General features: G+C 36.6%; 1 protein-coding gene across 2 annotated transcripts in view; it reads left to right on the top strand.

The window, feature by feature from the left end:
- Nucleotides 1-25848, top strand: part of fam184ab (family with sequence similarity 184 member Ab) — a 105475-nt gene that overhangs the window by 22974 nt on the left and 56653 nt on the right. For both annotated transcript variants that reach the window (XM_043219868.1, XM_043219869.1), the window contains exons 2-6: nt 7999-8430; nt 8981-9403; nt 13484-13619; nt 16053-16234; nt 21996-22181. In XM_043219868.1, the coding sequence (XP_043075803.1) occupies nt 7999-8430; nt 8981-9403; nt 13484-13619; nt 16053-16234; nt 21996-22181 (1359 nt within the window). The remainder of the gene's footprint in view (nt 1-7998; nt 8431-8980; nt 9404-13483; nt 13620-16052; nt 16235-21995; nt 22182-25848) is intronic.

Below are 25848 nucleotides of genomic sequence, written 5' to 3'. Positions count from 1 at the left end.
ATACAACAACTAAATTTATTTCCTAAAGTAGACTTTTTAAAAAAAAAAATTCTCTCAAAAATTCTATATAATTTATTTTTTCTTATTTAGTTATTTCCTGGTTATTAAATGAAGGCATAAAATCTAAAATTATGGAAAACCTCATGCATTTATGCATTCTGTTTGCTACTTCACTTCAAATTTAGGAACGGAATTGTAATCTTAAAAAGCATTTTCAGTTTAAATCTGAATGACGCACAACTTAGGGAGTCATAAGTTTAACACTGAACAGTTTTCTTAGCTCCATTTATTTATTTTTTTACAGTCATATGTGATTAACAAGTTCACAAAAGAAAAAATAATGCCTGTGGTACTGGCGGCAAGATGACTGATCACTACGTACTTTCTCAAAAGGTCTTTTTGAGATGGAGATGTGGATTTTTAAGGGCTCTGAAGTCTGGTTTAAGACATCTCCTGCAGGTTTAAAATTCCACTGGGTGTAAATCTCAGCCTGCAAATAGTTCTCCTTGCCTTGATTTCTCTGTCGTCACTGCCTATCAAAGCTCTGACCCCACTTGCTCAGCTGTCAGAGTTGGCTTGCTCCAACCTCTCTTATGCCCTCATTTTGTACTTTTTTCTTTCTTATAGAAGAAAACTTTCCGTGGCACCTTTTCCTCACGTTGCGTTTGCTTTTTCCTTTACCAGGTGGTGTTTTTTTCTTCAGATTCTGGATTCTTAGACTAATTAGTAGCTGTAATCTTTACTCTCTAGAGGAACGGTACCAATAGTATTGCATAATACCCTCTGGGATCTGTAGTTTGATTGCTGGAGAAGAAGTGGAGAAACGTATGTTATGAGGTTATGAGAAAACCGAGGCAGATTACAGCTCACGTAGGAGGCACGGTTTCCAAGCCTCATATACTCGAGGTGGTAAGGAAGCCTGTTTAGATTACGTAGATAAAGTTTGAAATGAAAAATAGTTCGATATAAACAGTCCAAGTCGAAATTCCAAGAAACAAAGCTGGTTTGCAAATCGCATTAAACGGTAAATTACAGCATACGAAAAATTAAGTCGCGTTTACTCTGAGGTGGAAATGCTTTTGTAACCGGGCCACGGGGAAGCTGATTAATAAATCGAAGCGCTTTGTCGCGCGTATCCTTGACTTGCTTTCAAACGGCAGAGTCTTTTTTGATTTATTATCTTGCTCAAGAGTGCCATTGACGTTTACAGTAGGCTCTGCCAATATCTGTAACTTTGGCGCCTGCGTTAGCTTAACCCAAAGCTGCTTGGTGCAGCACACTTTCCAGGGCACCGAACAAGCACTGCCGCCCTATCCTTCTGTCCTCAGGAGTAACATGAACCAAAACCACATCGTTTTTGCAGATAACGGAAGGAGCGACCCAACTCTTTTCCTTACAAGTACGAAAAAATCCATTTACCGCAGGATGACCTTGTTTTTCGCCTCCTCCAAAGACCAAACGAAGAGAAAAAGCAAGTGTTATCTTAAAAGTGGATTACTGGCTTTGTGTTCTGCTGTTTTTTTAGCGCGCAGATTAGATTTAAACAAGAGCTAATGAACCTGCTGTAGCTCTTGTACCATTTATCTTCTTTTATGTCGCGGCAGAGGGCGACTTTTGAAGTTAGTTGGTCTTTATTAGATTCAACAGGCCCTACGAGGGGGGCTTTAAAGTTTTGAGGAGTTTTATATTCGACTGTTAAGTTTATCGCCCTAGAAAGCGGCTGTGAAGGGCAATTAAACTGAAGTGTGAATATTCATGTCGAACTGAGATTCGGAGGAAGTCTAGGATAAAACAAACACTTGAAATGGAGAGCCGCGCTTCACACAATTGGCGCCGATCCATCCAGCACATCCAGAAATCCTCCATTCAAACACTTCTGTCTGGGTTTAACATGCACCATACGTGACGAGAAAACTTCTTGTTTAGTTAACAAGTAAATAGTTGATGATACCCGTAGGCACTTTTATGGGGTGAGAGGCGCCAGGGATCATGCAGTATTTATTATATATTTGAATTGAATTTCTTTAAGGAATTTATACGTATTTATTCAGCATGAATTCTGATTTTAAAAATAACAGTTAAGACGTTAATAACGTGACAAAAGGTTTTTTGGAGGCCCTTTAGGATGTTTCAGGAACGGACTCTTCTCTCTTCCAGACTCTTCTTTTCTTTTCTTGCAAGGTTTCTCAAATATTGCAGAGATGCGCTCGCAGCATTTTCACACCCTGTAGATTTGATTTCGGACCGGCTTTGTGAACAGGCCTGACAGCTTCAGCTATTGACTGTAGCACCCGAGGCAGAGGCAGCACGCAGAATTTGAAGTGAGCTTATTTTTCCATGCCTGTGGCAAAGGAAGTGTACCGTAGCTCGAGACCCCGTTGTACAACCCCTTCATTGAATTCCTGCAAAAAAACACCGAAGATGTTCTTCAAGCCCTCATGCAGAATTTTCAAAATGTTTTTGTTACCTACTGTATATTTCGATTTTTTTTATTTTATTTTTAAAGCTTATACAGTACTTGTCCGCAGTAAGATTTCTTGCGAGTTTACGCCGGGAACAATGCAGTTTTTCACAGGACAATCCCACACAGTCGCAAAGTTTCACGCCTTGTCATTGCAGCATTTAATAGAGCAGATGACAATATACCTAATCTTGCATTCACAGCTTCTTTTTTTTCTGCTGTCGACTTTCCAAGCTTCAGTCTGCGCACAATAAAAAAGCACAACGAACGCAGTAGATTATCAGTAGCTGTGTGCAACGCACCTAACGGTTAAGAAGCAACAACCAACCAACCTTGTAATTAGAAACTCTTAGGAGGTGTTTTATCAAGAATAGAACTTATAGAAATTAGACTCCCCCCGCACCCTTTGTGTAACGAAAATGAAATTTAATTTTAAAAGTTGAAGAAACGCTCCGCTATGAAACCATGGGGAACAAACATAACTATATTTCACACCTCCAGGTTCACTGCAGCCATTGCCCGTTTATGTAGCAGGAAATTAGAGCTACAAAACCCTTTATGAGCCTTTTAATCATGATTAATGTTCATGGTGTAGCAAGAAGTTCTTTTTCGTGTCCAAGTTTTTCTTCCAGACTAAACCGTTCCTTTGCAACTTCTTTAATTACCTCTTCGTTAAAGGTGTGCCTTGCAGTTTAGTGGATACCATGCATATAATTACACTAATTAGCACTATCTCTCAACTTCATTATAACGCATTTCCTCGCTTAATGCATATTCATAAGCTTGCCAGTTACGAACCGATCCCGTGCGCCCGCGATCTATTAAGATGGAGTGAACGGTGGATATATATCTTCTTTCTTTTACGCAAACGCAACAATGCAAGAGCACAAAGTATATTTTACATAACGGGTCAAAGCTCGAAGCCGAGCCGATAGCAGTGAGGATAGCTCTTATTGCACATCTTCAACCGAAGCACATCTTGTGAAACAGGCTGTGATTGAAGCGGCACAATAACCCCCTACGTCGCCCCAAAAGTGATCTGGACCGATTTACAGGCAGCCTTTATACGCCGAACAATATGCTGCTCTCTCTGCAACCATTGCAAATGACTGTAATTATCATTATCATGGTCTTGGTCTTATTGACTGATGTTGACTCTCAGATTCAAGCACAAAGTGATTAAGACTCTGCAGCGTTGTGGGAGTTAATGGGTTTTTCTCGTATTCCAGTTTCGGAGTGGGCCGAAATCTCACCGACTGCCAGATCCGTCGGACGCATTCGGGACTAGAGATTGAGCCGACGTGGCAAATCAAAAACGACAGTACGGTTTTGTGTTAAACCCCTCTTTACAAAGGCTTTGTTCTAAGCCCCCGAGAGCTGCCGCCTTGTTGGATGTTTTCTACACAGGCAGGTGTTAACTAAATCTTGGCATATTTTATGTCAGCGCGGGCATTTCTAACTACATAACACAGCTCTAATATATTTAAAAGTGCATAGTGCTTTTAGATCGTCTACTGAACTTTAAAATGTGAGTTTTGAGCAGTGAAGGGTGGTGCTGTTGTCGTTTCTCCGATTACGAATACAGACATGGTGTTATGTTTATGAGGCGCGATGCAACGCCACGCGTAAAAAGACATTACGAAGTCATGATCATGAGTAATCGGGCCTCCACTAGATGCAGCAAATGTTTAGTTTGTGATGTGTAACGGATACAGAATCACGTTATGATCACGGGCGTAACATTTCTGCACTTGAGGTTTTCGGCCAATCACAACGCACTGGATAGCTAGCCAATCAGAGCACACCTCGTTTTTTTTTTTTTTTAGAACGATGAGCTTTGTACAAATCGACCTGATTCAGAAGGCGGGGCTTAGAGGAGAAACAGTAATGCACAGTATGTGGAAAACAATGTGTTTTTTAAACCTTTTTTGTACATTACGTGGCACATTTTATTATTTACTACGTCATTTTTATATGTCAGTTCTCATTTTAAAATTTAGTTGATGTTTTGGTCATTTTGATATGTGTTTTTGTTGGTTCTTTTTTTATATTTGAGTAGGCCTATAGCAGTTTTTTTGCCATTTTAGTTTTTATTTGCCAATTTTTTTTTTTTTTTTTTTGAGATTGTTCTTTTACTATTTGTATTTTATTTAAGCTTTGTTAACGAAAACCCCTTTTTAATTGTTTTAGTTTTATGTTACTAATAACCGTTGCTGTATATATCACAGGTAGCTCCGTCGCCCCCTCAACGTTTATTAATATTACCGTAACATAGTTGACAGCTCAACTTGAACTTATTTATAAATGTTGGGTAACAGTGATGTGGTTGATGACGTACTTTGTGAAATGCATTTTGTCTGACAAAACATGGTCATTTGTGGCCGATTACATTCGCGACAAACCACCAAACACAACGCACACCATGAAATAGTCCAGTTTCGCGACGTCAAACTTGTTTGGAAGAGACTTTTATGCTTTCAAATCTTGTCTTGCTCGATTATGCCCACAGAACTCATGGCCGCGGCTTTTATTTACAGCATAATACAGTTTTTCGCACTGTACTGGAATGCACCAATTGAACATATTCAGAGAAATATGACTAGACTTCTAAACATAATAGCTCAAAAACGGTTTTAGTCAAATTGACTCTCTTTGCAAGTGAAATTGCTCGACCGTTCCAGGAGTATTTTTCTCAGCTTCAGTCAGTGCATATCAGGGCGAGTGCGTAACTTCCAGGGTGTTCTGAGATTTAAAATGAACGCTGGCACTCTGAATGCCTCCTGAATCTTAATATAGACCTATGCAGGATGGCTGCCACTTTCGTTTCTCAAGCAAGCTCTCAGGACTGTGTTTTGACTCTGACTGTAGACTGTTGCACAGGTAGAACGCTATTCTCTGCATGTCCATCCATGAAAGAGTCTTCTGGAAGCATGATGCATACAGTATGCGTTGTCCTTTCTAGTCCTTCATTCCCTCAAGAAGAATTAGTGTCATAATTATTACTTATACTATAGTAAGTAGGATATATGCGTATATTTATTTTGGGAAAGTAATTGGTAGCACTTTACAATAAGGTGCCATTTGTTTACATTAGCAATGAACTAAGATGAACATACGATACATTTATTAGTGTTTAAGTGTTTATTCATCTTCATAGAAATACAACCATTTACTGTTAGTTCGTGGTCGTTCACGGTGCATTACCTAATGTTAACAAACATAACGTATTATAATAGTTATTTTAATAATGCATTAGTATATGCTGATATTAACTAAGTTTAATAAATACTGTAAAAGTATTTTTCATTCTTAGTTGACGTCGACTAACGTTTGAACTAAGGTTAACCTTATGGTAAATTGCTACCAATTACTTTCTTTCCCAAAATAAATAAATGCATAAATACAATTTCAAACCAAATTATTGCACAATAGCATAACTAATAATTATGACAATAAATCTTCTTGAGGGAATGAATGACTAGAAAGGACAACGCATACCATAATTAATAAAAACATAGCAAATTCATATTAATTCATGTTATTTATATAGATTAGCTTTTGTTTTTAAAAAGTTTAATATTTTACTTTTGTTTAATTTGCTAAATTGTTTTAGCAATGTACAGGGACGCGTTACGTGAAATTATTTTGCATTTCAAATTTCTGCTTTTGTAAGAATCCTGAAAAAAATAAAAATCTCATGGTTTCCAGTAAAAATATTAAGCCGTAACTATTTTCGTCTTGAGAAGCAAATCAGCTTATTAGAATGATTTCTGAAAGATCGCGTGACGCTGACGTAATGTTGGTAAATATTTAGCCTTGCATCACGTGAATAATTCACATATTCAAATATATTAAAATAATAAACCATTTAATTTTTCTTAAAATACAAGTGATTACCTTTTGTGCTTTTCTTTAAAGTTTCATTAAAATGTAAAGCTTTTGCTCAACCCATATTTTATTTCATATGTTTAAACTTTTTATTTAAAGTTTTAATTAATATGGATTAATATGAGTAAAATTCCAAATAAAAATGAATGAATGAACAGTAGTAATCTATATTTGTTCAGTTCATTGTTAGTTCATATCTAATGCATTAATGTTAGAAAAAATGCACTTAAAAGCACCATCAGCCAGTCACACGGTTTTAGCAGACCAATTATCGTTTTTTGTTTTTTTTTTCTTCCTGTAAGGTTGAATGTTTGTTTAAACGAGCAGTAAAGGAGCAGATAACACAACAGGTACGGCTAAGTTTTGCACGTCGCTTGGAATCGGCTCCTTCTGCTCGCGTTGACTGTGAGAGAGCAAACACACCGCTGCCCTTATCGGCTCATTTTCGTCCGGCTGAGAGAATGAACTGTGTGAACAGTGCGTGAAAGAAAACCGGAGAATAATGGAATCCTCTGTGGTCAATCCTAGGAGGGCGTCAGCTATAGATGTGATGAGAGCCGCACGTACGTCTTTGCCGGAGTCGCGGTTTCTCACAGAGCGGGATTTGTTAAGGAGATAACTCTATTGTGTCGCTCTCAGGTGGCCAAACGGCTCTCTCCTAATCAGATGTCTAGACAATTATGGAAATGAAGCGGGAGCCGGACACGCAAAGCATGAGAATTGCAGTCGAAGGTCACTACGCTTGCAAATAATCAAGCGGGGGAATGGTTTGGCTAAGGAGAAATAAGAGCTATTCGTTTTGGCATTGTTGCTTTAACACTGAAATAGCATTTTCGTTTTTTTGTGGACATCGTTTTTTTCATCGTTTCGTTTTTTTTGTGGATCGCTGATTTAAGATGGGGTGTTGGGGTTATCTCCCGAACCCAACATTCCTGAGTTTCCTTAAGTTTTTGATAAAATAAGAAAAAGTATTCACGAGCGGCCCAGAGCTTTATTTCGCGAAGGCAATCTCAGACCCATTTTTGGAGACTTTCAAGCTCTCTCCCTAGTAACTGAGGGAATTAAAAATTAAAAACGTGTCTGGAAACATATCTCTAGTTTTTGGTGCGTTCGTATAGTTGTTGTTTTTTTTTTTAAGAAAATGATGCATTAGTGAACTCATTCACGCTATACAAAAACTAAATAATGTATTCTTTTAATAATTAATCATTCTGGACAAGCTGGTGGGTTGCAACTTAAAAAATGGGTCACATTTCTGTAATAAAAGGGTCGCTAGCTAACAAATTGCACCTCATGTTCAAAAACCATGAATACAAATGTGAATGAAAATGTGCGTCTGCTTGTCATGCTAATATCCTGAAAGTACAATGGAAAATCTTTCACCGTATTTGAGCTGGACATAAATCTTGTAGCTTTAAAGGTCAGTCGGTGAAAGCTTGCTGCAGTGGAAGTGCATCAGTTCTTTGGTTCGGCTTTACATGTGTAACGCATTGAAAACAAACGCTGTAGATCAGCAAAACAGTGTTTACTTAACCTTCAACATTACGTTCTGTTCTGTGGCATTTTATTCTGTCATGGAACGGTTCTAGTTTCCTAGAAGGTTCTAGAAGTTCATGCAGCTACTAAAGTTCTCCATTCTTTCCCTCCAGGTGATCTACGCCCTCAACACCAAGAACGATGAGCACGAAGCGGCCATCCAGACCCTGAAGGAAGCCCACGAGGAGGAGGTGCAGCAGATCCTCTCGGAAACGCGGGAGAAGATCATGCAGTACAAGAGCAAGATCAGCGACGAGATGGACTTGAAGCGGCGCATTCAGTCTCTGGAGGAGTCCATGGAGCTGCACGAGCGGATGAAGCGGCAGGCCCTGACGGAGTTCGAGACGTACCGCCAGCGGGTGGAGGACATGCAGCTGTGCACGGAGGCGCAGCACACGCAGCGCGTGGTCACCATGTCCCGCGAGGTGGAGGAAATGCGCCGCTCTTTCGAGGAGAAGCTCCGCTCCTTCGGACAGTTGCAGTCCCAGTTTGAGCAGGAGAAGCAGCAGGCTCTTGAGGAGCTTCGTGCCGCGCATCGTCAAGAGGTGTGTCGACCGCTTTTTGTGGTTGCATGTAAAAATCGCAGGTCTGTCCTAGAAACAATAATAAACTAACTTAAAAAATCTAACTGAAATAATATCTTTAAAAATAAAATATAAAAATATATATATATACTTTCTGTATTATTAATAGGTAGTACAATGCAATATTATTAATATTAATATTATTAAATACTACTAATAATAATTTATGTATTACTTTATAATATGGATTTATTAGTGTTTTGGTATATTGGCTTAATAATTGCACATTTGTTTATCTGTTTTTCTTGATTAACATTAGTTTTTACATGGATCTCAGAAGCAGCCTTGGGTTAAGTGATCTTTAATCAAAGACAACCCTACAGTAATAAAGCTAATATTTCTGTGCTTGCCAAAATCCTGCCCCGATAACAGTATATCAAATAACTTTCATTTGGCTGTAAATGAGTTACGCTCCGTAGCATTTCCACATTCGCTAACAGACAAATTGTTAGGAAGCAGCAAATAATTTTTTTGTATCCGTTTAAAAACGACTCAAATGTTGTATTCACAGGTCCAAGAACTGCTTCGTTCACACCAAAGCCAGAATGCCAACTACAGCAAAGACCAGGAGAAACTGGGACAGCTTCACAAAGCGGAGGTGGATTCGCTGACCGAAAGAGTTGAGGAACTGAAACAGGACAAGAAGCGTCTGGTGGAGGAGTACGAGGCCAAGCTAAATAAAGCCCAGGCTTTCTATGAACGGGAACTGGAGGCCATGAAGCGCACGCAGCAGATGACCGCCGAGAACCTGCTGGCCTGGAAGAAGACCGAAGCCGAGCTGAGGAAGGAGTTTCAGTCTCAGGAAGCGGCGCTGCAGAAGACTCTGGGGAAGCTGCGCAGTGAACTGCAGCGAGTGCAGGAGGAGGCCAGGGAGAGCAGGGAGAAATCACACAAACTGCAGGCCTCCCTCATTGCTGCGGAGAACAACATCAAGGTAAAGGCCACCGGATGCATCACATGTCCTTGAAATAAAATGATAGGCGTTAGATGCAACATTGCACTATTACTATTACTCCTTTATTACTCCTTTATTACTCCTTTATTACTCCTTTATTACTCCTTTACTACTACTTTATTACTCTACTTGTATCTTCTTATTTTATTTATTTGCATTTTATTACTCCTGGCATCATTTACTCATCCTGGTATAACTTTTTTCACTATTAACTATGACTTTTGCTTCAATAAACTCTATACTTTTGCAATTCTGTACTTATTCATTAATATTAACGCTTATAATTAACTAGTGAGAATTTGTCTGTAAACTGAATTGCTACCGACGTTCTTGCTTTTCTTATTAAGGAAGATATATTGAAGAAAGGTATGGTTCTATTGAAGTTTTCCATACATTCTTTAGTGGACCAATGACCAACTTAATTTAATTGGTTGCATCCACAAATAATGTATGGAAAATATAACCGATTTTATTTAACACTTTACAATAAGGGGTCGTTTGTTAACATTAGTTAATGTGTTAAGTAGCACATTGAACGATAGATTTGTTACAGTATTTATTCGTCTTTGTTAGCATTGGTTTATAAAAATACAACCATTTATTGTTGATTCATGCACAGCGCATTACTTAATGTTAACAAACACAACTTGCGATTTTTAATAATGCATTAGTAGTTAACGTTAAGTAAGTTTAAAAAAACTAAATGCCGTAGAAGTATTGTTTGTTATTAGTTCATGTTAACTAATGTTGGATAGTGTACATCCAGCAGAATAAACCCAGACGGGAAAAGACTGAAGGCTACTGGATGTACATTATCCCACTTATTCCACGGCCAGAAAGGTTAATAATTAGACATGAAACATCAAAAATATATAGCTAATTTACTAGCTGTTTAATTACAAGCAAATTGGCCCATAATGTGACTCTTTTTGCGTTTTGCATCCTCTGTTTTGTCAAGTTCAGTTTCTTTAAGCTCTTTGTGTCTCGATGGATTTGTGTCTTCAGAGTTGAGTTTTAGTTTTTTTGGTTGAGTCGGTCGACTGAAAACTTTCGTTTTTTTCCTGTACGTGTCAAAATTAATTATCTGAAATTTTCGCACATTAAAAAATGAAAACGACTTCACGTTACGTCAATCACGCTCTCACACACTGCCTCTGAAACTTTGGTTTGTCATAGAAAAACAAACCTGAATCAAAATGTTTTTGCATGTGTAGCAAACATTTTGATAGGAAAGGATTATGAAAAACAAAAAAAAAAAAAGATATATATATATATATATATATATATATATATATATATATAGATATATATATATATATATATATATATATATATATAGATTTTTTATATATATATATATAGAGAGATTTTTTTATATATATATATAAATAAAAAAAATATATATATATTAAAAATAATAATAATAAAAATTCTAATATAGTATAATATAGTTTAATTTTATTTATTTATTTTTTAATATATATTTTATTTTATTTTTTATTTTTATTTTTTTAATAATATATATATATATATATATATATATATATATATATATATATATATATATATATATATATTAACATTTGGGACCTTTAGTCCAGCTCAGGTTTATTGTTTATTTGTTAACTATAGTGCATGAATTTTTTCATTTTAATAATCTATTAGTAAATGTCGGAATCAACGTTAACTAAGAGTAGACGTTTTTTTCATTGTTTATGCTGAATCATAGTTAACTTATGTTAACAAATAGAACCTTTTTTATTAAACTCTTATTGGCTTTGTACACTATTTCACTATCTTGAAGAAAAGGTATATTTGTTGATACTTTAAAATTTAAGTCGCGTATTTAATCCAATTGTCTAATTCATCTAATGAGAATCATCTAATCTCAGTAGTTAAAATGACAGCTAAATTCACAACTCATTTCCTAACAGGTTCCTGGCCGCTGGTCTCATTCTTAATTAACCGCTCTACATGTTTTTTTCCCCGTGTTGAATATCTTGTTTAAATGCATCACGTTACGATACCAAACGGGTTACAGATGCTGTTTGATGTTAATTGAAAAAAAAGTTTAATTTACATGTCATCTACAAACACACGTTAGAACAAATACGGCGTTTCTTTAACCCTCCGCGGCGTGTTTTAAATAATTAAAGCGCAGAAAACCGTCGCGGTGAAAGTCAAACTACTGAAGTGTTTCGGTTTCTCCGAACACGCCAGATATTTCAGACGCGCTTACAGAAGAGACTTCAAACGCGGCGGCACGCGTCCTGAACTCTGAATTGTCTTTCAGATGTCTTTTGAAGAAAATAAGCCGGTCGGCCAGCGTGGCCCTCCAAGGCATCTTCCTGGACTCGTTTCTGATGAAACGTAATTTATGGCCGCCATCAAAAGATCCACGCTCGGCTTGATTTATAATACGGTCGTTCTAATGAACAATGATGGCCGGTTTAATGTTATGTTTGTCTTACATAAATTCTCGCTTTTATGACACATTATAATGGCTGTTTAATGGCAGTGTGCTGAGCCTCTTTAGCTCCACACACACACACACACACACACACACACACACACACACACACACGGGGCGGATCTTTAATGGAATCGATCTTTAGTCACTGTGACATTTTCAGACTGGAGCTCATAATGATCCGGTTCCCTGGGGTCTGTGCTAGTTTTTGTTAATCTTTGCTGATCAAATGCTGAATTACTCAGGCGAGAGATCCACGTCACGTGCTTGGAACACGTACAGCAACAGCGTAAACAAAGAGATTTTGTGCTCAAAATCATTTTTCGTAGACCCAAATATCCTAGGTCAAATAGCCTGCGGTCACAGTTTGCCAAGTTCTATAGAAATGGAAGCATTGCGTTTGTGACGATATTAGTTAGATGCTATTTAATTACTTGGTGTAAGTGACAGATATGTGCAAAAAACAGCATGCAGTGATCACAGTGGAAATTAGCATTTTTACTAAAATTACTGAATGGATGCCACCAGAAATATTTTATGACATTATTATTAAATGTACAGTTTTACTGGAATTAAATAGTTTTCTTTAACAGTTGAATTTAATAAATGCATATAATCAATTTAATGCATGCTTGCTCAATAATTAAAATAAATAAATAAATATCTTACTGGCCTCAATCCTAAACCCATAATTTTAACAGCATTTTACTGTATTTTTTTATTATTATTTTTTTTTTATTGTAGCATTTTATAGCATTGACATACTGTTAAAATCATAATAATTTTTAGATAGAATATTCTAATGACAGATAGAGAGAGAGAGAGATAGAGAGATAGAATATTCTAATGATAGATAGAGAGAGAGAGAGAGAGAGAGAGAGAGAGAGAGATAGAGAGATAGATAGATAGAATATTCTAATGATAGAGAGAGATAGAGAGAGAGAGAGATAGATAGAATATTCTAATGACAGATAGATAGATAGATAGATAGATAGATAGATAGATAGATAGATAGATAGATAGATAGATAGATAGAACAGACAACGGTGCAGTTCTGCACTAAAATAATGTATTTTTTATGTTATGCATGTTCGTTCTACCAAAAGTCTCTGTATGTAGTGTTGCTATGCTTACATTTTTCTACAGGTGTTTAGTTTCTTTCTCTTTGTGCTGTCTTTGCTATGAGAACAAAATCCACTGAATGAATTCATTCAGCGGAAAAGTCGATGACTTAAACAAGAGCTCCACGATGGTGCAAGCGGAGGAAAAAGTTAGCGAGACAATGAGCGATGGAAGCCGAGAGAAGTTCTTTTAGAAGGCAACGAAGGAAACTGACAGAGAGAGCAGAGATGAAAGGGAGAAAGAGCTAATGTGTACATGCACAATTAATGAGGATGAATCTGAGAACAGAGGAGACGGTGCGAGAGGAGCAAAAATGGAAAAAGTGACATGAGTGAAAGAGAGAGCGAGACGAAAGCAAGAAAGCTCACGATGGTTAAATATAGAGAGGCTCCTCTCGGTAACGAACAGAGATAGTGAGGTTTACGTGAAGCGTCGTTTCGTTGATTGATTTGTGTGTGTGTCTGCAGGAGCTGCATAAACAGTTGGAGGAGGTGACGAAGGACACGGAGATTGTGGAAATCAGGCAGAGGGAGGCGGAGTGTGAGCTGGAGGCGTCCAGAGACCGAGTGCAGCAGCAGGCCACAGAGATCCTGCTCAAAGCCAGTGAGATACACACCGCTGTCCGACGTTTCATTGATTCATCCTTCTGCGCCGCTTTAGGCTACTCATCCATTACCAGCATGCACGGCAGGACTGCCTTCAGGTTCCAACGGATCTCCTCCCTTTGAATTGAATCTCTAGAACGGGACACGGAATTTCAATCATTTCAATTGGCAATTTAAAGTAAAGTTAAATGAAATTCACTAGTTTCTAAGAATACGCGCATCTTTATTAGTCATGTTTTAATAATGATGATAATAATAATAAAAATCATTTAAAATCAATTAATAAAAATAAAAGTATTATTATTATTATAAACATTAAAAACTAATTTGAATCATTATATTGCAAATAAAGATTTTTATGGGTTGGATTATTTCAGTTTTTGTAATAATAATAATAATAAAAATAATAATAATAATGTAATAACCATAAAAAGAAGAACAATCTATTATTATTAATTAATTTAATTAATTAATAAATTATATTATTAATTACATTATTGTATATAAACGTAATGTTATTATGTAATGTATTATTGTTACTTTTACTATTAATCATTGTTGCAATTCAGTTGAATTATTTAAATATTCAATAGATTTTAGATCTTTTTTTTTTTTGTCATATTGAAATCCAAACAAATGACTATTGGCCAGTGATATTTAAAGGGGAAAAAAATTATTATTAGCACATAATAGGGACAAATGAAAGAAATTCACATACTTTAACTGTTGTTCGTTTTAATGATACAATATTTTTGGAGCACGCATTTTATAATTATTACCTTGCTGCTTGTGTATTGTTAATATGAATTCTTACTTTTTTTTTTAAATAACATTAATGTTAAAAAGAATTTAAAACGCATGGCTTAAAGTAATGACTATTATAATAAACTACATTTTGAGGGTAAATTCTGTTGTCGCTTATAGATTAAAACACGATTGAGCTAAAAAAAGTGTTGATTTTTGAATAAATAAAAAACAAACAAACATAGATAAACTGTCAATTATGGGCGTATTTATTGGGTAAAGGTTAGCTGGATTTAGTCATCAGTGCATCAGCTGCGTGGCACCATTGCCGTTGACAGGAACGTTTGGGGTGATGGATCAGCTCCTGGTATCCTGGCAACAGCAGCTGTGTGTCCTAGCCGTGTTCATCTCCCACATTCTGGAATGTTCCCTGAAGGAGGCTGAGCCCAGCTGGGTCTGTCACACCTAAATGCCAAACGCACTTTTATCTGGGAGAAACAATAGATGCACACTCTGTGTTTGTGTTTATGTGCTTTCTGAGCTGCATGAATAGATTTAATATGAAGGAGAATCCGCTGAACTCCAGATGGACCATGCGTTGACCACCAGGCTGTCTTTTTAAACGTTTGTAGTGAGAAAAACCTCATATATCAGCAACTGTGGTGTAATTAACCTAAATTAAACACTGCTTTTTTAGTATAATAGACAAGAAATAGCAGAAACATTCCAGTAGTACCGGAACGTTTAAGGACGCTCAACTATTAAAATTCCCACAATGCAATGCACCCAGCCTGACCATCCATTTCCAATGTAATAAAACCAAAAAATCCTAAAAACCTTTAACTCTTATGTTATTTTAGTATTATCATATTATGGCATTAATTTTTTTATTTTTATTTTTTGCTTATTTAAATGTAGGTTTTAAATTTTTGCTGCGCTTTTGTCATTTTTATTTTAATATATTTATTTATTTAACATAATTTTTAAGCTGTAATTAATTTATTTTTATTTCAGTTTTAGTGATTGTAGTGCTTCAAACTCATAAATATTGCTTTTTCATTGTAGTGCTATTATAATATTCATTAATAGTTTGAATTATTTTTCACTTTATATTTTAAGTTTGTATGATTTAATAACTTCATTCCCTTTTCTGGTCTTGGCAACTAATATATATATATATATATATATATATATATATATATATATATATATATATATATATATATATATATATATATTTTTTTAATTTATATTTATTTATTTATTTACTTTATTTTTATTTTTTACATGTTAAGCTTTCTTTAAATATTTATGTTTTATTGTATTAAATTTCAGATTTATTTCAATTAACAAAACGTTTTAACTATTTAAGTTTTAGACAAAAAAAAAAAAAAAAGGTTGGTTGCCAGATAGTTTTAATTGGAATTAAAGGTAACAACTGAAATTCTTGAATTGAACACGTAGCTTAAACAGTAGTTTACTTTTTATTTTATTTCTTTTTACTGTTCAACAATATGTAGCCAAGTACTGTATAGTACGCAGTAAGTGCACTATTATTCTAGTATTAGCATATCCATAGACAGAGATCTTCAAGACACATTCAATCTGGCTGTTGAACGCAGGTTTATTAGCAGCGTTCAGGCGGTTTGACTACAGTCGTGTCTCCGGCTTTCTCTCTGCCGTCCAGGTCAGATCGGAAGCCTGCAGGCCACCCAGATGACTCACGAGGCGGTCATTCGGGATCTGGAATCGGAAAAGTCTCGTCTGAAGGACAAGGTGCTGCGTCTGGAGGAGGAACGAGGGGCGTTGCAGAAGAAATGTCAGACGCTGGACGAGAGGCAGAGACAGCAGGTCCTCTCCCTGGAGAAGGTACGGATCAGTCCTGTTCAGCATGGATCCGTTTAGACCTTTCTTAGGATCCTTTGGACACTTTCTGAATCAAAAAATCTAAAACATGATGCCAGTTGGTTTTATACAGTATAAACTAAAGTTAAGAAAAGCCTTAGCAGTTTTTTCTCAAGCCACCAAATTTTATCTAATCAGTGCCATTTTTTAGTGTCCAGATAGTTTTGGGCAGCATAATATGTATTGTACATAAAGAACAATTTACAAGATCAGTTTTCTATTCCGGTGGACACTCAAAAACTATTGAAATTCCCACAATGCAATACACCCAGCCTGACCATCCATTTCCAATGTAATTAAACCTAAAAACCCCAATATCAACCTTTAATTCTTTTGTTATTTTTGTATTATGATATAATAGTGTTTATTGATATTTTAATGTTTTTTTCCCCCATGTCATTTAAATTTTGGTTTTTAAGTTTTGCTATGCTTTTGTCATTATGTATACATAATTTTTAAGCTCAGTTTTAGTAATTGTAGAGCTTATAATTATAGTACTTCATTAGCTTTACTCATAAATATTGCCTTATCATTAGTATAATAATTATTGTTTGAATTATCTTTTCACTTTATATTTTAAGTTTGTATGATTTAGTAATTTCCTTCCTTTTTCTGATTACTTTTTATTTGAAATGTAAAAAAAAAAGTTACATTTTCTTTGAATATTTATATATTGTATTATAGTATGAAGAACAGTTTCCTATTCCATATTTTTTGTTTTGTAGAATTATTTGACTTTATATGTATATATAGTGTGACGGGGTGCAGAAACACACGACAAGGAGAGCTCAGAAATAAAGACCCTGGAGCCTGGATTTATTTTAAAACAAACAAGTGAGGGGTGCTGGGGCGGTGGTTCGGCGCTCCGGAAGTGCTCAGTTTTTTGGTCTCCTTGGTGCAGTTTTTTTGAAGGGGATTCCCTGATCGGTCAGGATGCCCCTGGGGATGCCGACTCGGCTGAACAGCAGGAACAACTTGTGGGCGATGGATTTCGCTGTGGCCTTTCGCAGGGGGACTGCTTCGGGGTACCGGGTGGCGTAGTCGACAACCACCAGGATGTGTTTGGAGCCCCGGGCAAACTTCGGCAGCACTAGGTCTATCCCGATGTGCTCGAAGGGCACCTCGATGAAGGGCAGCGGTATCAGAGGGCTGGGAGGAGGAGTCCGTGGAGACGTGCGCTGGCAGGTTGGGCAGGCTTGGTAGAAGCGTTTAACTTCAGCCTCCAGCTAGTGGAAACGGTCAATGATCCGCTGAAAGGTATTGGTCGCGCCGAGGTGGCCTGCCATTGGGTTGGAGTGGGCCAGCTCAAGCATGGTCTCGGTCTTGCAACGTGGAACCACTAATGATTTCTTCTCCTCCCTGCGCTGTGCGACACAGTAGGCTGGACATCTTGAGGCCAGCAGTGTTTCAGGCGGTCATCTTTCTTTTGTGCCCGGGCAAATGAGCCCCCTCCCGTCACCTGCTGAAACACATCAAGAAAAGGGTTAGGATCTTGGGAGGGGGACTCACCATCTCTGCCGCTGTCCGAGGCAAGCAGGGCCGGTTGACTACGTGGTCCTTGAGCTGGCCTCCGTCTTCTGTGGCTTTCTGGTGGACTGGTAGGCTGAGTGACGGCGGTGAGCAGGCGGTCAATCCCGGGCCGGTCTCGGCCAATGAGGACGGGCACCAGCAGATCTTTTAGGACTCCCACCTCTACAGCCCACGTGCCTGGGGTGGTGGCGATGGTGACGGTATAGGCTGGAACTTGTCGGGTGTCCCCGTGCACACAGGTAATTGGCAGGTATGTTTTGCTGTCTAGGCGGGCCCCAAGCACGCAAGACTGTACGAGGCTGACAGAGTCGAGAAGGGCCCGAAAGGAGCATCCATTCACCTTCACTTCTGCTTCAGGAGCTCCATTCGGGGGTCCAGCGTGTAGAATGCAGCCTGTCAGCCACGTTGGCACGGACTGGACAACCCTCTGGGGGAAAATATGGCACTTTCTCCCCCGGTGTTGAGCCGCATCCGCCAGCTTGATCTCTTCCCCCAGCTCCAGGGTGCTGGTGGGATTCCTCATTCGCTCGGCCTGACGATGTGATCGGGGAAGGGCTCGCAGGAAGCGATCGATGACCACATGCTCCGCCACCCTAACTGAAAGTGCTCAGTCTTTTGGTCTCCTTGGTGCAGTGGGTCCGGGTGTGCTCTGTGAAGCGGGCGGTTACACGCTGCTATCTGGGAGAGTGAAAGAGACGGTGAATTAGTGTCATTCAGCACGGAGTTGAGGCTCAACTGCAGCTTTGTCTCGTGTGGCTTTATAGCCCAGGCTTGATGAGCTGCAGGTGTGACCGATTGCCTTGTGATGAGTGCAGCCAGGTGTACGGCATTGGCTGCCAGGGCGATGCTGATCAGTCCTCGGGACGCTCATCACAATACATATATATACACACACACACACACACACACATACAAAAATACTTTTTGTTTGGATTCTTTGGAATCTTTCTGGTTTCTCTAGCAGTAGTTTGTGCAAATGCTGTTTCTTTCGCACTTAAATTTTTAAATGTCCAAATATGTTTTGGGGGCACAATTTGAACTGCACCTTAAGATCTTGAAGCCAGATGGAGCGAGGAAAAATGGCTCAAGTTTGCAGAATCTGTCTGTACACAGCTCCAACATCAGTCTTCAGCAGAAACATTTATTTCACACGAGTTCCTCCGAGACTTCATTAGCTTAAGCTTGAAGCATATACAAGCCCACCTCTGGTGTTAAACACTAGCCGCTTTGTCACAGCCAAATCCAGACCTCTACGTTTTATTCGAAACGCTCTATCCTCACGGCAGAGAGCTGGAGTCCTCACAAATCATGTCTCTTTGTGGACGGCCGGCCTGATTGAAAGGGTATTCTTATTTCTCAGTGGTTTCACTCAGCCTGGCAATCATTTTTCTTGCACGGAAACAGCATGGCTATTTATTCGACTGGCTACAGTATGGCATTTCGTGCTGTTTTCACGCAACAATCTGCTCTAGCAATTTGGCTTTTTGGCTGTCCTGTCGCATTTAGGTTTTCTTCCATTATTAATACGTTGAGAGCCCCAATAAACAGATTGTGGGAATGTGCTCCAGAAATATCCCTCTCAGCAGTTTTACTAGTAGACTTTGGGAGACTTTTAAAAAGGCATTCCCCTTCTCTTTTTCTGATAGCTTCATGTCAATTATATAATGAAGAATCAAAAGCTCAACACTAATTTAAGCAGAATTTGAAAGAAGACAAGAAACAGCCTCACAAAGAAGTAATCTATATACATGTAAACTTTTGTTTTAAATTTTTGATGGTACTGTCCTGCATATAATATTCTCACGTTTGTTTTCTCGATGTTTCCGATTCCAAGAGTGCAATCAACTAATTCTTTAATTTTGATTTGTTCATTCGTTTTGCTCTCTTATTGAAAACATCTATCTTGTTATCTTGTTTTATTCAAATGCATTGAATCCGAATTTAATTTTCTTACATTTGGATTGCAAGTTTTAACATAAACTAATATTTCAAACTAACTTGAAACTGTGAAGCATATTTATCATCAAATAAATGAATGGGTACGATTTTAACACTCAGAAAGGTGCATTTTATTTGTTTGTTTTTTACATTTTATATAAATTTTTTGCAGGTAAAATTAAACTCAAATATTTGATATTCAAATAGTTACAGTAATTAGTAGTAATAGTAATTTTTTAGGTTTTAAGTAATATTTGTCAGTCATAAAATAGATAATTTGTTTTCAAATTATATATATATATATATATATATATATATATATATATATATATATATATATATATATATATATATATATATATATATATTTATATATATATATATATATATATATATATATATATATATATATATATATATATATTATATATATATATATATATATATATATATATATATATATATATTTATATATTTATTTTCAGTTATTTATGTTTCAGGGTAAAAAAAAAAAACTACTTTGACTTGATATATATATATATATATATATATATATATATATATATATATATATATATATATATATATATATATATATATATTATATATATATTTAAGATTTATGTTTTGAATTGCATTGAATCTGAATTTTGTTCATTTGGATTAAAAGTTTAAGCATAAATTAATGTTTCAAACGGTACAAACTTAATATGATACGTATTCATCAATCATAAAATAAATAAAACAAGATATCTGCACTCCAAAAATTGAATAAAATCAAATTAAATTAAACGTGGCGTTATTTATTTTATATATTCTACTTCTCTATCATCTATTTGATTTTATTGAAATATTGAAAGTGTATTCAATTAAAAAGTTTAAACAGGATTATAATATGGCTAACAAAATCCACTTCATATGTCAAATACGTTCATCCAATTCAAATAAAGCTTAAATTTAGACCTGATTTAATTAGATTTTGGTGGAAACGCATATCCCGTGAGCCTCTCCTCAATAAACGCATCTGAATTCAGTGCTTCCCTGAAACCAACTCGTCTAAAAATGACCGCGGTGTCATCGTCTCTCTCTCTCTCGTGCGCGTGGATTTCTGGATAATTCCTGTTTGAAAAGGTCTCATCAAGCTTTCTCTCCGTTTCGTTCTGTCGCCCACATCGCAGTTTGTTAGCAGCACAGCCTTGAGTTGGGTGTTACTATGACAACGCTCACCAAATAGAGCGGGAAAGCATTGTGGAGTGATTCACTCTGCCGACGCTTCTGCTGGTCCTATAATGGGAAGTTTATTTACTTGCGGGTAGCGTCGGTGTGGGCTTTCAGCTCTCAGTGTTATACTTTTAGATTGGATTCATAACATTTCTGAACAAGAGACAATGTCCCTTATTGACGTCTGTTTGTGCTCTTTTCACAAACCGTTCTCTGTTTTCGTCATCGCTATGTGAAAGTGACCTTCGTAATACTGCTCTACACTCATTTTATTTTTTAAATAACCTGGAATGGCAGTTATCTACCTAAAAGGATGTATAATATATAATCTAGGATGTATAAATTCCTCATGAAATGTCTTGCTTCTTACAAAAAGATCTTTTACTGAAACCAAAATCCAGAAATTACTTTAAAACTTGACCTTTATTTATTTATTATGATTTTTAAAAGCAGCAGTCATTAAGGTCAGTTGTTGCGGTCATTATTTATTTATTTATTTATTGAATTAAATTAATTCTTTTTCAGCAAAGACGTGACGTTTGTTCTTTGTTCAACGAAAAATATCAAGTGGCACAACTGTAATCAGCAGTAATGATAATTAACGTTTCTTGAGCAGCTAATCAGCATATTAAAATGATTTCTGAACACAAAAAATATAAAGTAATAATTCTGAAATAATTCTTGCTTTTTTAAAAAACATTTTTTTTTTTTTGTATTTTTCATTTTTTATTTTAAATTGCTTTTTAAATAGTTTTTTTTTTGTCAGTCAAATAGAAAATTTAACAAAAATTTATTTTGATTGTATTGTAAACGGTCATGTAAACCATATAGAAAATAGCATATTTAATATAAAAATAATAAAAAAATTATCAGAAACCGTATGTATGTTTTTAAGGAATAATAAATTCATACAAATTCACATCAGATGCATAATAATGAAATGTATTTATTTGCTTTATAAAATGAATATAAAAACAAATACACATGAAACAAGCATCAGACCGTCTTTTAAATGTTTATTGTTTTCTCTCAACAGTCCCTTCGAGAGGAAAAGCAGATCTATGAGAAGGAGCTCCTGAACCTGCGTGCCAGATACGAAGAGGACACCGCTCACTTTAAGGACTCTCACAGCCGGGCCCTGGACGAGCTCTCCAGGAAGCACCGGGCCGCTCTAGAAAACACCCAGAGCGTCTCCGAGAAAGAGAGGAACCGACTCCTGTCCGTGAGTGAACTCTGTCACAGCACCCACTGGCTGTCAGCCCGGGCTTTCACACGTCTTTCTAAAGAGTCCCAGAGCTGTCCTGTTGAGATACCAGCATGAGCGAGCTTCACTCGTTAGAGGAACCTTCAGTCAGGAGGTGGCACCTCGAGAGAGAACGGAGGGAATAATTGTTACAGGCTCGGGGTCGGAGTTACATCTTGAAGTTTTGAAGGGGGGAAAAAACCCCGCTTTTATTAGCGCTTATTTACAAGCGCACAAGAATATGCCTAATAATTAGGCACTGACATAAATGAAAGTAGATACAAAATGTCGGCCAAAGGTGTGCGTTTTATACGCAATTCAATCATTCATTTGTTCATTCGTTCGTTCTAATGATGCTAATTGTTGACTTAAACTTAAAAAAAAAATGTTTTTGGAATTTGGAATAAAACAAAAAATTTGATCAAAATCAATATATAAAACCCCTAACCTAAAAAAAGGAGAAATGTAATAAAATGGTAACGAACTGTAAAAATTAAATAAAATACAAATTAATTTGTTGAAATAATAAATTCATTAAAATTAAATAACAACAACCAATTAAAGCTAAAAATGATTAAAAATAACCAAATTAATACAAATTTAAATTCAAATTGGATATAAAATATAAAAATATCGTAATTTGTAATAAAGCTAATTCTAAAATGTGAATAAATTCTATAATATTCGAGTAATACTTAACTAGTGCTGGTTAAAATAGTTTCAACTTTTTTGATTTCATATAATTTCAGTGTTGGTGTTAATTAAAACCATCAAAAATGTTTTTTTTTGGTAATTGAAACAAACACTTAAAGAAATATAAATATTAGATAAAAAATAAATAAAAAAATGTTGACTGAAAGTAAGTTGAAGTCATAATTGCTACAGGTAAAATTTTAATTCAAATGAAGCAATAACAATAAAAAAAGCTTCAAACTGTTAATAAATATGGAAGTACTACATGCAATTTAAAATTAATTCAGATTTATGTTTATTTGTTTGTTTGTTTGTTTATTTGATTGCATGAATGTGCGACCAAAAAATGTATTCATATCAACGTTTAAATGCTAGATGCTAGTTTAAGTGGACGTCAACCACAAAGAAGAAGGGAGTGTATTCCCCCACCTGTTAAAGTTTTATTTCGCCATCCTATCCACGTGGGTCCCCTTTGCACGTCTTAAATGTCAGCCGCACCGCCAGCCGAACATATCTTACGCTTAAATAAATAACTACTAAGTTGTTAAAAAGTTTTTTTCCTCCCTCCTGTCATGTCTCATCTCGCCCGGTGCGCCAAGTGAACCAGAACCGCCAGTTCAAACAAAAAAACAGGTGCACGATGCCTCGGCAAGCGCCAGCAGATTTTCCAAAGAACTAGAAAATGAAAGGCACGTGTGCATCTCTAAAATGGAGTAAAACGCCTCCTTAATCCTAACCCAATGTATGCGGGAGAGAAGAAGAGCTAAAACCTAGACGCAGCGAGAAAGGGAGGTTTATTAGAAAGCCAGCAGCCCGTCCAGACGCTTCACGTTGTCATCTTTTGTAGAGATGAATCGCTCACGGGTCGTTATTTCTCTTCCCTGACCTCGGTTATGGGGTTCGTTTTCAGCTCGCCGAAGCCAGGGTCTAACGGAGACGTCGACTCACGCCGAGGAAGTCGGGAGCATACCTGGAGAGAGACACGTTATGCCAGTTTTCCGACAAATTTGCTAAATCTAGCTGGCTGATTTAAGTGGGGTTTTCTCCAAACTCTAAATAGAGCATTTGTGCCGCATTTTATCCCATTCTTTATATTTTGCAGTGTAAAAAATTACATAAGTTTTCAGTGTTTGTGTATGTATGCCATTTTAATTAAAACGGTAGTACTTTATGTTACAGCCCTGTTCCCCATGTACATATTACGTGCTTACAGTATTAATTACAACAACATTAACCTAACCCTGTCCAATATAGTTCCTTATATTATTTGTATTTTCTTGGGTATGAGGGCGTACTGTAAAATATAGTGTAGCCATTAAAAGAACTATTATTTCAAGTATTCTTTTCTTTGTACAGAAAAGATTTAATGGAGAAAACAATTAAACAATAATGTTTAAAAGCTTGGGGTCAATGAGATATTTTATTTTATTTTATTTTTTAAAAATTCTTGGAGTTACAAAGACTGCATTTATTTGATAAAAAGTAAAACTAATAGTACAAAATATTACTAAAGTTTAAAATAATTTGAATGCATTTTAAAAGGCTTTTTAAAGATTTTTAATATTTAAAATGTATCATAAAGTATATTTTTTCAGCATGGTTATTAGTCAGGATTATTCTAATGCGCTGATTTGCAGAAAGATTTATTATTATCAATGTTTAAAACGGTTCTTTCGAATTTCTTATTTATTTATTTTTTTGTGGAAACCATGATTCATTTGTTTTTCAGGATTATTGAATCACTTTTCATCAAATTAATGTTTACTCGCTAAATAGAATTAGTTTAATTTTATGTTTTAAAATGTTTTTTTTTTTTTTTTTTTTTTAGTTAAAAATCAGTAAATCTTTACAGTAAATCTTATTGACCCCATCCTGTTGAATGGTAGTGTACACGTAAATATTGTGCAATAAAATGCATATATATATATATATATATATATTATATATATATATATATATATATATATATATATATATATATTTGTATAAAATGTGTTTTTAGTCTTATAGCAACTTGGCTCACCATTGACTTCCATAGCAGGAAAAAAAAAAGTACTATGGAAGTCATTGATGACCCAAAACAGCCTGGTTTCTTTGTGTTTGGCAGAACCAAAAAATTCACAAAGACTTGGAACTACTTGCCTGTTAGTGAATAATGAAAAAATGTTCATTTTTGGGTGAACTACTCCTTTAAGAGGCCGAGCAGTGAGTTTCCACTTCCTCTCCAATCTTACGGAGATCAGAGCTGCCCAAAACCCGGCCTGCCCCACCTTCATCACCTGCTGTCAAACCCGTACGACCCTCCAGCAAACCTTTGCGCCGGTGGACTTCCGCCGCCGTTTAATCACGTTACAACGTGTCCGTTTTGGGCTTATCGCACCTCCGCCGTAGCACCGCGGCGCTCTCAGAAATGGAAATGCGGTTTGAAAAATTGAGGCGCGGATGAATAATCAATGAGAGCGGCCTCTGTTAAGAGTGCGCCGCTGACTCAGAAGCGGCGTGACGACCGCGCTGACGTCCTACTTCAGATGAAGCCCAGGGCCCTTCCACTCTCTCTTTCTTTATCTTTCTTTTCCAGAGCGCGTTCGGTTTCTGCCGTGCGTCCAAAGTGGGTTTTGGTGACTCACTCCTCTGATGACAGACCCTCAGAGCATCAGAGGAACCTTTATTTCGGGAACCTCCGCAGAGCAGAGCCGCTGTGGGCGAGCCTGTATTTCGTTTTTTCCAGGGGGGGTGGATTTTATTTTATTTGACGTGGATCACAGCGCGGATCCATTTTTACTGTCGTAACGCACGTCTTGCGTCGCAAGCGAGACGCTTAAGAGGTGCCATTTGCATATTTGCGTGGCTTCAATTAGGGACGGAGTGAATTATGCACACATGCCGGCTATACTGAGCGCACGGCCCATTTGTTCGTCTGCGCTAACCATCAATTTTTTAAGCGGGCTTACTT

This window comes from Puntigrus tetrazona, chromosome 20 (genome assembly GCF_018831695.1).
Source record: "Puntigrus tetrazona isolate hp1 chromosome 20, ASM1883169v1, whole genome shotgun sequence".
In the NCBI taxonomy this organism is placed as follows: domain Eukaryota; kingdom Metazoa; phylum Chordata; class Actinopteri; order Cypriniformes; family Cyprinidae; genus Puntigrus; species Puntigrus tetrazona.
The sequence above is the reverse complement of the archived record's forward strand: the minus strand, read 5'-3'. Positions and strand labels throughout refer to the sequence as shown.